The sequence below is a fragment of the Musa acuminata genome, chromosome BXJ1-1, assembly GCF_036884655.1.
Source record: "Musa acuminata AAA Group cultivar baxijiao chromosome BXJ1-1, Cavendish_Baxijiao_AAA, whole genome shotgun sequence".
Taxonomy (NCBI): domain Eukaryota; kingdom Viridiplantae; phylum Streptophyta; class Magnoliopsida; order Zingiberales; family Musaceae; genus Musa; species Musa acuminata.
In genome coordinates, this window is record NC_088327.1 from 7,278,684 (window position 1) to 7,291,125 (window position 12,442).

At 35.2% G+C, this 12,442-nt stretch overlaps 2 protein-coding genes across 9 annotated transcripts in view; both read left to right on the top strand.

The window, feature by feature from the left end:
- On the top strand, nt 1-11,748 carry LOC135641370 (epimerase family protein SDR39U1 homolog, chloroplastic-like). Of its 4 annotated transcripts, none has more exons than XM_065156756.1 (13): nt 1-298; nt 375-434; nt 1,028-1,103; nt 2,765-2,824; nt 4,586-4,704; nt 5,802-5,846; nt 6,010-6,088; nt 7,097-7,158; nt 7,632-7,734; nt 9,393-9,453; nt 9,919-9,989; nt 11,185-11,324; nt 11,417-11,748. In XM_065156756.1, exons 1-13 carry the CDS (start codon nt 212-214, stop codon nt 11,522-11,524), a joined length of 1,071 nt encoding a protein of 356 aa, XP_065012828.1. In that variant the 5' UTR covers nt 1-211; the 3' UTR covers nt 11,525-11,748. The 4 variants fall into 4 exon arrangements, with proteins under 4 accessions (XP_065012828.1, XP_065012872.1, XP_065012921.1 ...); XM_065156800.1 differs by having other exon boundaries at nt 2-298; nt 4,589-4,704; XM_065156849.1 differs by lacking the exon at nt 1-298 and adding an exon at nt 1,304-1,380 and having other exon boundaries at nt 371-434.
- Nucleotides 11,577-12,442, top strand: part of LOC103984230 (protein DETOXIFICATION 46, chloroplastic) — an 11,435-nt gene continuing 10,569 nt past the window's right edge. For all 5 annotated transcript variants that reach the window (XR_010497701.1, XR_010497721.1, XR_010497708.1 and 2 more), the window contains exon 1: nt 11,577-11,716. The gene's annotated coding sequence lies outside the window, so the exon portion shown is untranslated. The remainder of the gene's footprint in view (nt 11,717-12,442) is intronic.

A 12,442-nucleotide genomic window follows, 5' to 3' on the forward strand; every position in this document is an offset into this window, starting at 1 on the left:
ACACGTTGCGGTGGATAGATGCGGAGGGAGAAGCCCAGTGGGTGGCTACAAGCGCCGTCGAGCCGTGGCTCTTCGGCCACCACAGACAGCCCATCGCTTCGCTTCCTTCTCGTATTACACGTTACGCTCCGCATTAGCTTTCTCTCGTCCTTTCCTCTGCTTTCGATACCTCCTGCTTCGAACGTGACCACGTCAAGTGGAAGAAGAAGAAATGGAGTTGGGTTGGACGACGCTGTCTCGCGCCAACTCCACCATCGCCCCGTCTCTCTTAACTACCCCACACCGGCTCTTCCCCCTCGTGAGTCCCTCTTTCTCGTATATTCCTGTATTCATCATGTTCTTACCTCGCCTAATGAATGTTTGGTCCTCTCCAGGAACGCAATTCCAAGAAATACAGGGTCTTCTGTCTTAGTGGCGGCCACTCGGAATCCAAGGTTGTTGGCTTTCTTATTCTTTTGTTGTGCTTCCTTTGGGTTTCACTTTTGTGATGTATCCGGGAATCATGCGGTTTCTTCTGCAAGTTAGCAAGGGTCTGATGTTGTGTGGTGGCGGTGCATTAGGATGCTTGCAACCTGTTTGTGGCATGTCTCCAGTGAAGTTGGTTGTGCTTTTGTTATGTGGCTTTCTTGTTCTTCTTCTGGGTTTTCTTTTGTGATGGATTAGGGACACCAGCGATTTCTTCTGCAAGTTCGCACGTTTATGTGGCATGTGGTCCTCTAGTTTGGAAATGCAAGCGATACGCTTGTGCCATGTCCCTAGAGAATCTGATTATTCTATTTCTCTATCTTCCATTTCATCTCTGCATTTTTTTTAGTGGAAGGTAGTTGTGTCAAATTTTTATTGCGAATTTAGATATTCAGATGACATTGCTTGTCACATCCTTTGTAATCATCTTTTAGACAACTGGAATGCACTTGTATCTTTGCGCAAAGGAAAAAGCATATACCTGTCTTTTTATTATTTCTTTCTAAATTACTTTTTTTTTGTGTTGATTCTGATATAAATTTTCATCTCAATTTGTTCCCAGGCAAACGAGATGGTAGTGTCAGTTACTGGGGCCACCGGTTTTATTGGTCGAAGATTGGTGCAAAAATTACTTTCAGGTTTTCTCTTGAAGTTTACACATAGTGAAGATCATTAGTAGTCATGAATGTAATTGATGCTACATTTATGTTGATAAGAATCAACCATCAACATCGTCGAGTTCACGCTAATTTCCTTTTTACTCGGCTGCATTCCTTGCAGAAAGTACCTTTTTCATCATCAGTTGATTTGATTGAATACTTTTTTTTGTCTTATTTAGATGCTTCACCAGAGAAATATCCTTAATGGGTGTATGTTTCATGAAACTTTGTTTGAGTTTCATCCAAGGACCTAGAGGTACATTATATTCCTCAAATAAACAACTGTTGCGTAGCCTCTACAAGTGTTGGCAGGACTCTGGTCTTATGAGAAAAATCCAGAGAGAATTCAGATGTTATACAATATTGCAGTCTGTTTGCACAAGAATGGCTTGAATAGCAATTTTAGTGTTAGAAATCATGTCACAGTGTACTTTCTTATTAAGATTTGCTGCAGACTTAGAGAAATTCCCCTGTAGCAGGCTTTCTGCATGTGGCTGGATCTCGTCAGCTGGGCTGTTACTATATATGCTAACCTTTGTGTTGTGCATTGTTTTTTTTTTTTTATATTGTTATATATGAAACCATGTGTGCTTTAAGTTTTGACCTTTTCAGTACAAAAAAAAAAAACACTGGCTAAAGATTCCTTTCTCTTGTTGATAGATGTTTGTAATGGTGTCAACAGATGGAGTTGAGGTAGACTTATACTTTGCATTTAAATAAGAAAGGCACAATGGTAGCAGAATTTGTTTGTCTAATTAAACATTGGTAATTGACATTTTGTTCATATCACAAGGCATTGCATGAAATGCAACTGCACATGCTGTCAGATAAACAGATTAAAAAATCAATAATAATTCTTTTTTTTTGTTGCTGCATAATAATTTGAATTAACTGGTAACAGACAAAAAGCTGGGACAGCAGAGGCAGTAACACCCATGGTAAACAGTGTCAAGTATCTCAGTGACCCAACGGTTGATTTTTGATCATGTAGTAATTATTGATGACCAAAACAAAAATTTCAAGCTTCTATTTTGGTACAAATCATATAATAAAATATCTTTATTTGAACCTGATAATTGGCATCAGATTTTAAAAGCTTTCTACATGGCACACTTAATGCAATTTATAAACCTGCAATAATTGCAGGGTTGTTGTTGCTTTGCATGTGATTTGATTAGTTGATTTGCAGGCACAAAGTGGTCTAATATATATATATATATATATATATATATATATATATATATATATATATATAATCTTCCATGATATTTAATGGAATTAGATGCTGCATCTTGTGTGATTCAGTATATGCCCACTCAATAGTGATGCACATGATCAAAGATTTTCATCCTAAAAAGATTTTAGGTGCAGACAGCCAAATGGTTTAATGTTACTAATAATTTTCACACAAAAAAGTATGTTTTGTTTTTCTTATATTTAATCATTTATGAATGTTGTAGGTTTATTAGTATGTTCTCTAGGCTCAGTCACAAAACATGCTGTATGAAGGATTTGCATATGGCAAAGCTTTCAAGATATTTGCCATTTGATGTATGATTCCTAAAGTTTTATCATGAATTTTAATATGACTTTCTTTTACTAATAAAGCTTCAATATGATTACTTTGATCTTTTGTGCAGATAATCACAAAGTTCATGTCTTGACACGATCGAGAGCAAAGGCACAGTTAGTTTTTTCGGGTAAGAAGGTAATGAAGATTGTCTTTGCATAATTTAAAAATCTGCAATATGCTCCCGCATTGACTATGAAGTTTTTCTACTTATGGGAGATAAATGCTGGAAATAGTTTGTTCAAGTGACTCAATTTGACCTTGATAAATTAGCACCATGAATGGTGCACATTTCACAGCAACATGAATTATACATCAGTTGAGTCTTTACCTTTTGTTTCCCTAATGCATTACACTTGAAGGATGAGTATATATTTGCAATGACTTGAGTAATGGCAGATCATTGTGACAAACTCTCATGTGAGGTTCAAGATAGGTAAAAGGACTCTCTTGCCCAATTTGACTTTTCAAGTACTTAGCATTGGACCTAAACTTGTTTTTCACATCATGTGAATATTCTCAAACTTTGAAGTTACCCATATTGACAAAGCCAAACACAAATAGATAAAGTTCAGATTAATTATTAATTAAAAAAAATAAAATTGGAAGCCCTTAGTTTACTTCTCTAAGTACAAGCAGGTTGATTATACACCTAATCTGTCTAATCTCTCAGCCCATTCAGATTTTAGGTCTGATTCTGGTTGTTATAGTTCTTGACACTCACAGTTCTTGTATGCGCTGTATCTTTTAATTAATGCTGAACATAGTATGCAGGCAGAACATGATTATAATTTTTTTGTATATACAGAGAATTCACTACTATATAATATTAGTCATTAGCATTTAGCAGTTCTCTACTACATCATTAAGCTTGTAATATTGTTCTAATAGCGAACTGAATTGTTAATTACCTGGAAAGATTACCAACAACTGTTTTTCCTTACTTGAGTTAAATTGGGTTGATACAAAGTGCATAAGTTATTAGTTTCGGATCATTTTAAATCCAGTCAGTAAATGTGTGAACCTGCAACCATGCTTGACTCAAGATGACATCAGTTGGAATCGTAACAGGCCTCTTTTTGTTGTGTGGAACAGAAACATGCAATCAATTCTGCCACAATCCTAGTTGCTTGCAGTAGCACATTCAGAATGTGCCTTAAATCCTAAAGAGTTAGTCTATATTTATTTTTCTTTTAACATATTATTCTCTTTCTTGAAGTAGAAACATAAACAATTAACTCAGAGTATCCCTCAAGGTTTTAAAGACTCTTCCAATTTGTACAAAATTGACTACATTTGCAGAAGGCAAACATCTTCATGGTAGCAACTAGCAAGAATGAAGACATCTTTAATCAATTGAAGGTCAGGCACTTTTGAAACATAAACCACCTCAATCCTTATTTGGAATATTGTCCTTATGCGAGATATCTTGAGGCCAAGTAATGAAAATTCCAATAGATGGTTAAGATCACTTCATGATCTTCTTTTTTTCTTTCTACAATTTTGTGTTATGCTTCTTATATTTCATGCATTTTACTGTTCATTTTTTTTTAATTTTCTCCCTATAAGGTTTATGTACTTGTGCTTTCTTGTATCGGATGCTTTCTTTTTTGTTTTTCAGTGAAGGGCTATTTGGAAGAACATTAACTTTAAAATTTAAATAACTATTTTAGATCTTTCCAGTTCCTATAAGCACTTGGCTCTATTAAATTGAGATCTAGCCATATAGTCAGTTACATTTGTGCATGATTATTTCACCTTCAACTACTTCCTCAAACTGCAACCGAGTATTTAACCTTAGTGATTCTAATTGGGAAATGTTCTTTATACATTGTAGTTTCGATAAATAAGTTTAATCTCTTTATTTGTACTAATTTATTAATAAATGCAGCAGATAACTTCCCTAAGCTTGTAATTGCCGAGGAAAGAGAATGGGAACAGTCAATAAATGGTTCAAATGCCGTTGTTAACTTGGCTGGAATGCCCATAAGTACGAGATGGTCACCTGAGGTTGGTTGGTGTTAGTAATTTACCTTTTCTTTTTTATTTTCATTATTCTAACATGAATATCTTCTACCATATATCTATCTCATATTTCAAATGCATAGACAGGTTAAAAACTAGTGTCTGTAATGCATAAATTGCAATTAGTGCTTATTGTTCAATATTTGACAATATTGTATAACTATAACATATTGATTGAATCTTTAATATTGTATGCAAAGCGCAAAAGGGTACTTTGTATCTGAGAACCAACGAGACATAATTTTTTAAAAGAAATATAGAAAAGGAAGCATCAAAACTAGAGGCATTTTTTGACCATTTTCACATAAAAAATGTGTATAATAGTATGAGTGTTCTTTGATTTCCAAGGAAAATTCTATATTCGACATTGACCCTCTCCAGACCCCGCGTTGGCGAGAGCCTCATGCATTGGGTATGCCCTTAAGGAGGGTAGGCCTTGGTACAACGGTAAGGTTGCTCCTTTGTAACTTGGGAGACTAGGGTTCATGTTATGGAAATGACAACTTTAAATATTTAAAAGTAAGGCTGCATAGATTGGCCTTCCCCAGACCTCGCATTGGTCAGAACGTCATGCACTAGGTACGCTCTTTCATAGAGTTCAATTTTTCTTTGCAATATTAGTTTAGGTCAAGGTCTGTAATTTCGTACTGTACCGGAGTTTCGACGATCACTCGGTACGGTACGAAACTGTATACCGAGCAGTATACCATTCGGTATGCCGATGCGACGACATCGCCTTTTCCTTCCCCACGCGGGGCGACGTCGCCGAGGCGATGCAACGTTGCCTCACATATATATATATATATATATATATATATATATATAGACGTTGCGTCGCCTCGGCAATGTCGCCGAACGTCGCCTTTTTTCTAAAATATAAATATAAATATATATATTATTTTATTATTATTTGTCGTTCTGCCCGATAGTGGGCAGTCCGTATACCGGTATGCCATCGGACCGGTACGTACCGCCCGTATCGAGCAGTATCATTCGGTATTGCCTTCCTTGCTTTAGGTAATTATCAACCTTTTCTAATTAACTGCATCTCAATACATGGTGCTTGTGTTTACTGTATACAGATCAAGAAAGAGATCAAGCGAAGCCGCATAAATGCAACCTCAAAGGTTCTTTCTTCTTTACTTTATCTAAGAAATGTTCACTTTGTAAGAACATGTTTACTTCTAGAGCTGCTATGGTTTTAAATAAATTCAGGAGTTGTCAATTATTAATTTTTTTCTCTCCTTTAGATTGATTGTTGATCTGAATACTGTAATTGATTTGATAAAGGTTGTAGATATAATAAACAATGCAAAGTTGGATCTTCGGCCTTCGGTTTTGGTCAGTGCAACAGCAATTGGTTATTATGGTATGTTGATGACTGTTTATGTGCCCGTTCTACCTTCCCCTTTTGCTTGTACATTGAAGTGATCTGGGCATAGAAGATTTCCAATTTGATTTTGCTACATGCCCCTACTATTTATGGAAAATGTGCTTTGACATCATACGATTGACCTTCTCATTGAACAGTAAGCCATAAATCCTAAATAAGCACCAAGTCCTGCAATATGAGAAGTGCAAATACATGCACCAGAAGGACAAGGTCTTGATGCAAGAGTTTGTGCATCTGACAACTCCTGCAATTTTCCATGTCTCCCTTTATGCTTTTGTATATATCATGCTTCTAATTTTGTCCAGACTGGTATGTACCAGGCAGTAGTTACCGGTCTGGGCTTGAACCAACATGTGGACCAGGAGTTCTCACCTGATTCATGATAATCTTTGTCAAGTCTACAGATCCACGCCTTAGGGCTCACACCTGCTCGATGCTTCTCCACCTCTCCTCCCAGTCTGCTCCTCTACCGTTCTTCTTTTTCTTCTTCTCCTTTGCCGCCTCCTCTTCTTATTTTCCTCCTCCTCCCCCTTTCTAAGTGTCGGTCAACATGCTGGCGTAGCATGTTTGGGTCAGTATGTACAAGATCCCATACCAATCCAGCCAGCGAGTCTGATACCAAAATTTTAAATCATGGCATATGTGGTCAATAATTTACTAAGATGTAATTTGTTTCTAGGAGCATTATACTTATGGGTAATCTCTTCATCAGGGTGCAACCACATGCAAATCTTCTCTAGATATTCATTGCATTGTAAACAGTGCATTTCATTTCCCAAGGCTACAACCCTAACATAAATATATCATATATGTGAGTTAGTTATGTTGTACTTGCATGTTTGGCTTATGACTATTTTAAATAGTTGCAATCTTCTTAGTTTTATGATAATAAATTCGTAACTGCAGAATTATTTTCTTTAAACTTTATCAGCAGACAACACAAATTTTCAAGTATGCTTCTGACCCTTTTTTGTATACTTTCAGGTACAAGTGAAACTCTAGTTTTTGATGAGAATAGTCGTTCTGGCAATGACTACCTGTCAGAGGTGACAATTCTTTTGTGGTGTAGGCAGTGCTTATTATCTGGTGCATTTGTGGATTATATTTATATCTTATCTTGAATTTCTACCCTTCTACCCTTCTAAGTTTATCACTAAATTCATGATATAGTCCAGTTTAGACTGGGGACTGGAGATCTTGTAGGAAAATGGATTAATGTGAACTTTACGAGTCACCCCAGAGTATACATAGATGATTGAATTATTTAAAAGATAACCTTTTTGGATGGGAAAGAATTGCTTGCATCATTTGATGTTTTTTTTCTAATTCGAAGAATGTGTTGTAAATTTTCATCAAAACATATTATCACTTGCTGCATTAGTATAAAGGATAAGATTTATATTATCTATTTTTAGTTTATGTGCTTCTTATGCGCAATAAAATTTCTTGTTATGTATAAAAATGTCACCTAGTGGTGTTGAACTCAAAAGACCTTTTCTTATGCTTCAATTGCTCTCAGGTTTGTAGAGAATGGGAAGCAAAAGCACTTGAAGTAGATAATGATGTTAGATTGGCTCTCATCCGTATTGGTGTTGTTCTTGGAAAAGATGGTGGTGCCCTAGGTCTGTTTCTTTTATCAACAATTTATTCTTCCTCATTATGATACTTCTTCAAGATGCCTTTTACCACATCAACTAATCTTTTACTTTCTATTTTAATATAACAATGTCCCACAATTTGTTTGCACTAGCTTTTTGAAGGTACTAACCTATTAGCCGACATCAATTTATTCATCATCTAGCTGTGGTTTCTACAGGACTAGTTTCTGCTCCATTCCTTCAATGCTAAAGTTCTCTATCTGTGCAAGTTTAAGCAAATCTTTTTTACTACAGAGGCTTACATACAAAGGAGTCCTTTAGGATCTGCAAGCTTAGCTCTCAATCAGGCACCTGCTTCCTTTTGAACATAACATTTTCAGTCAGTCCTTTTAGATCACTTTGTGTATGTTTTATTCAACTTACTATCTTTAAATTGCAGTCTGCAAGTTGACTATACCATGTTGACTCTCAGAATTGAGCACCAAATATCCCAAGATGTACCTGAATTACATTAGAAGGAATCTGTGTAGGAAGTTGCATCTTGTTGGTTTAGTGTATGCTCTTTCAATGGACATGTCCTCACAGATCACGTAACTGTAGACTCTTAACATTCAAGTGATCCAATGTTGATACTAATTGCCATTCTATACTCTGCATAAGAATATGTAGTTCAAAGATAACAGTCATCATGTCTGCTGCAGACACGAACTTCAAAATGAACATGACAAAATGGAGTATTTGTGCAAGGATTCTTTTTTACAACTTCAAGTAGGGATCCGATAGAAGCTAGAATAGACTAGTAAGGTAGCGTTAACATAAGAAAGAGATTTTTAAACTGTCAACTCATATGAATTTAGTTAGTTGTTCTACATGGAATTTGACTCTGAAAATGCTGTGCTTCTTTAACTTTCCAAGTATAAGAACTTCATTATTTATTCATGGTAATTGATATCTTGAGTTTTCTTTATGATTGTGTTTTTCTTTTACACTAACGCTTTTCATAGCATACATCCATGTTATTGGAATGAACATGCCAATACATGGATCCCTGTGGTGTACTTGAGATTTTCCTTTTCTTTTTGCATCCCTGGATCTAGGCAAGTTCATTTTTAGAAATATAGTTTGTCTCGTTTTAATAAGAATCTAGATGGAAAGGAAGAATAACAAATGTCCCTAGATTGTATTTTTCTGCACTTATAAGAAGCAAAAACAAGTCATATTTTTCTTCATTTATAAGCAGCAAAAACTGATCTCCTTGTTTGATGTTTTAATGTGTATTTCTCTTTTTCTTCTTGCTTGAAGCAAGAAGACCATTTGCTATCAGTTGTAATTGATGCTTGACTCCAGTAGCTTCCTTGTCAGTCTATCTCCAAATCTGCTTCCTTGGCACATTTACTGTTATATCATTTAGAAATTTGGTATTTATCAAGATAAAGACATACCATTGTGCTTCAGGAGTTGTTTGATTGATGTTGAAGATTCCGTTTTGCAGGTTTGAAAATTTGTTAGTGAGGCAAAAGCTAACACTTAAAAATCTTACTATATTGTTTTTATTCATAGTTCCATACTGCTCGACCATTGTAGCAGATCCTAACACTCAATGTTTGAATCATTTAGATGATAATCCAGATTTTGAACATAATTATACTGAACTATGCATTACTCTTTTGAACATGGTGCAGCTAAAATGATCCCTCTCTTCATGATGTTTGCTGGGGGACCTTTGGGTACTGGAAGACAATGGTATACTTGCTTATTAACTAGATCTTACTTTTCATGGATTCATGCTTCTTTTATCATGAATCTAGCAGTCAAACTAGATCATTCCTTTTATATCACTTTGAAAGACTTCATATATTAAACAGAGAAAAATGGTGTCTGATGTTTACTGCATTTGAGTAGACAAAATTATTAGTGAAACCAAAAGAGCAAAAATTTCTTGCTGTTCCAAATAATTAGCCACTATAAATAGCAAGCATATGAGTGTTTGATCTGGATTGTTACTGCAAGTTACCTGCAAAGCAACGTTGTAGATTTTCTACAATATTATTTTTCCTTTATTCAGTAAATATCACATAAGAAAATATTTGTAGAACTTTTCATATCACAAATTTTCCCTTTTATGGTCTAATGGAGAGTCTTCTGATACCATGCATTGCAAGTTTTGCCTCTTGATTTCTTATTGGAGAATGCATCATGTATTTGAAGGTTTTCTTGGATTCATCTGGATGATGTGGTGAACCTCATATATGAAGCTGTAAGAAATCCTTCCTACAAAGGTAGCACCTTGACCATCAAAACAAGCATAAAACAACATTTTCTTGGTTGGAAAAAGCAAGTCATTATCTCTTTTTCTAAAAATCCTTCCCAAGGCACCAAATCTGTATCTTGTCTGAATAACTTGATGAAAATTTATCCTGATTTACTTTTGAATTTGTTATTAACTCATTGCATGTGACATATCTGTATTCCAATGCTCTTATTATAAAGCCAAAAAACATAACAAAAAACAAATTACTTGTATCAGTTAAAAGTTAATTATGTATCACCTTAAAAATATATCGCTAAGGTTAGTTTAACTGAAAATTGAATACTAACATCATCTCATATATGATGGTTCACATTTATTACCTTTCTAAGAATGGAATGTTAGGCGACATTTTTTACCAGTTTAACGTACACTATTAGTGTCTGATACCCAAGGAATATATAGATCTTTTTTCAGCATGTACCAACTCTGTTTAGAGCTTTTCAGCACATACCGTTTTCTGAAATGCTTGAGCTATGCAGATTTAGGTTATATAAGATTGACAAATGCCACAAGTGTCTAGCTATCTTTCATTTTTACCTCACATTACAATCCTCAGCTATTGATTCCTGAATGGTGTGATACTTGAAATTGTCCATTTTCTTATGCGAGACAGATTTAAAATGTAAATTCGAAAAGTCATTACCAATTAAATATTATTTTATTATGTGACAATAAATTATATTCCAATTATCATCAAGTAAATTATATCAGTGCAACAAGGACACCTGATGTTATGTGGTTGCAACCAACAATAGAAAATAGTCTCAAGTGGATGGCCTTGCTGTAGCGGTTGCTTCTTTTTTTCATAGTGCATTTGCTTTCAGATATGACACAGTAAATTATATGAGATCTTTATATTGCTAGTTAGTGATTGATTTCAAGGTTTTAAATCTCAATCCAATGATAGTTTCAATAATTTATTGGACTGGTATGATACTGGTGTATCAGAAAGTATATCAACCCGTACCATCTGATATCAAATATTGGGAAACTAAATACCAACTGGCAATAGACCAGTCTGATACAAGTTCTTTCTCAGACTGGTAAATACCAATTGGTGTCATCCAACGTACTGACTGGTATTTGAGAATAATATGGCTTGTAAGTAGGGCAAAAGGCAAAGATAGACCGACATGTTCATGCGTTTGCCTTTGAAACTACAGGCGTAATTAATGGAACTGCACCAAATCCGGTCCGGTTGTCAGAAATGTGTGAACAACTGGGGCAAGTTGTTGGCCGCCCTTCTTGGCTGCCTGTACCAGAGTTTGCACTCAAAGCAGTCCTGGGTGAAGGTGCCTCGGTCGTAAGTATTCATACTCCTCTCTCTTATTGTGTCCCTTGTTCGTGTGTGTGTGTCTCATTGATTACAAGATTCGGGGGTTCTACTAATTGCAGGTTTTGGAAGGACAAAAAGTGCTTCCACTCAAGGCAAAGGAATTAGGCTTCTCATATAAATATCCCTATGTCAAAGATGCTCTTGAGGCCATCATGAGAGAGCCTTGATCAGGTGACCCATCGACAGTTGGACCATTTTGTTGTGACCTATTCTTTGAAGCTTTGAGTTACACAATCAACATTTATCATCAACCGCAAGCATAATTTTGTTGTTTGCTGATACTTAATGCTGTAGCTGTTGCTCAACAAATCTCGCGTCCTTGGTATATGTATCATATCACTCACAATCTTTGAACTCAGGTGTGTTATTATCCATCTGATTCTTTCCCCAACTCCTTTTTTTATTTCTGTGAATGTGTGACAAAATGTGACTTAAATAGCAGCAGTACATACAACAGTCAATGGTTCCAATTTGGGCCTACAATTCCTGGCTTTCTTTCATGCAAGCCTTGTATAAACTATCTGGATGTGAACAATTGTTGATTGTGTGATAAAAGATCTATGGGTAAGAAAGTAGATTGCAACTATTGCAGCATGAGTAACTATCATGGTTATGTCACTATTATCATGCCAAAAGAGTTCAGGCTGTCTCCCTTCTTATATATGTATGATTCTTCAGAATCTAAAATCAGAAATTTGGATAATAATCATGTATATTGCATGGACAACCACTTAGAAATAATCATGTATGTATATACACCAATTATTCAGGTCTATTTTAATTTTTAGAAATTTTCTAGAGTTCTCTTTTGTAGTTTCCTCATCTGAAAAAAAAAAAGAAATTGAAAACTTGCATAGATATTTAAAATTAGATATATTATCTCTCTTCATAATAAGCTCTTGAATTGGTAAGAATATATAGATGTCTTTTGAATTGGTGTATTGCTATGATAATTCCTTCGCAATGCCCTTTTGGCTTACTTTTCTTAAAATCTATGTTTTTATAATTTTATTTATTTATTCATTATTGCCTATATTCTAATGCTGAGGGTTTATAACACTCGCAGTGACACAGAATATTCCTTT

Excerpts from the sequence above, each read along its gene's own strand:
- LOC135641370 (XM_065156756.1), top strand. The coding sequence starts at position 212 with ATGGAGTTGGGTTGGACGACGCTGTCTCGCGCCAACTCCACCATCGCC. Across the intron at positions 1,104-2,764 it reads GGTGCAAAAATTACTTTCAG|ATAATCACAAAGTTCATGTC; the intron begins GTTTTCTCTTGA and ends TCTTTTGTGCAG. Across the intron at positions 9,454-9,918 it reads TTGGGTACTGGAAGACAATG|GTTTTCTTGGATTCATCTGG; the intron begins GTATACTTGCTT and ends ATGTATTTGAAG.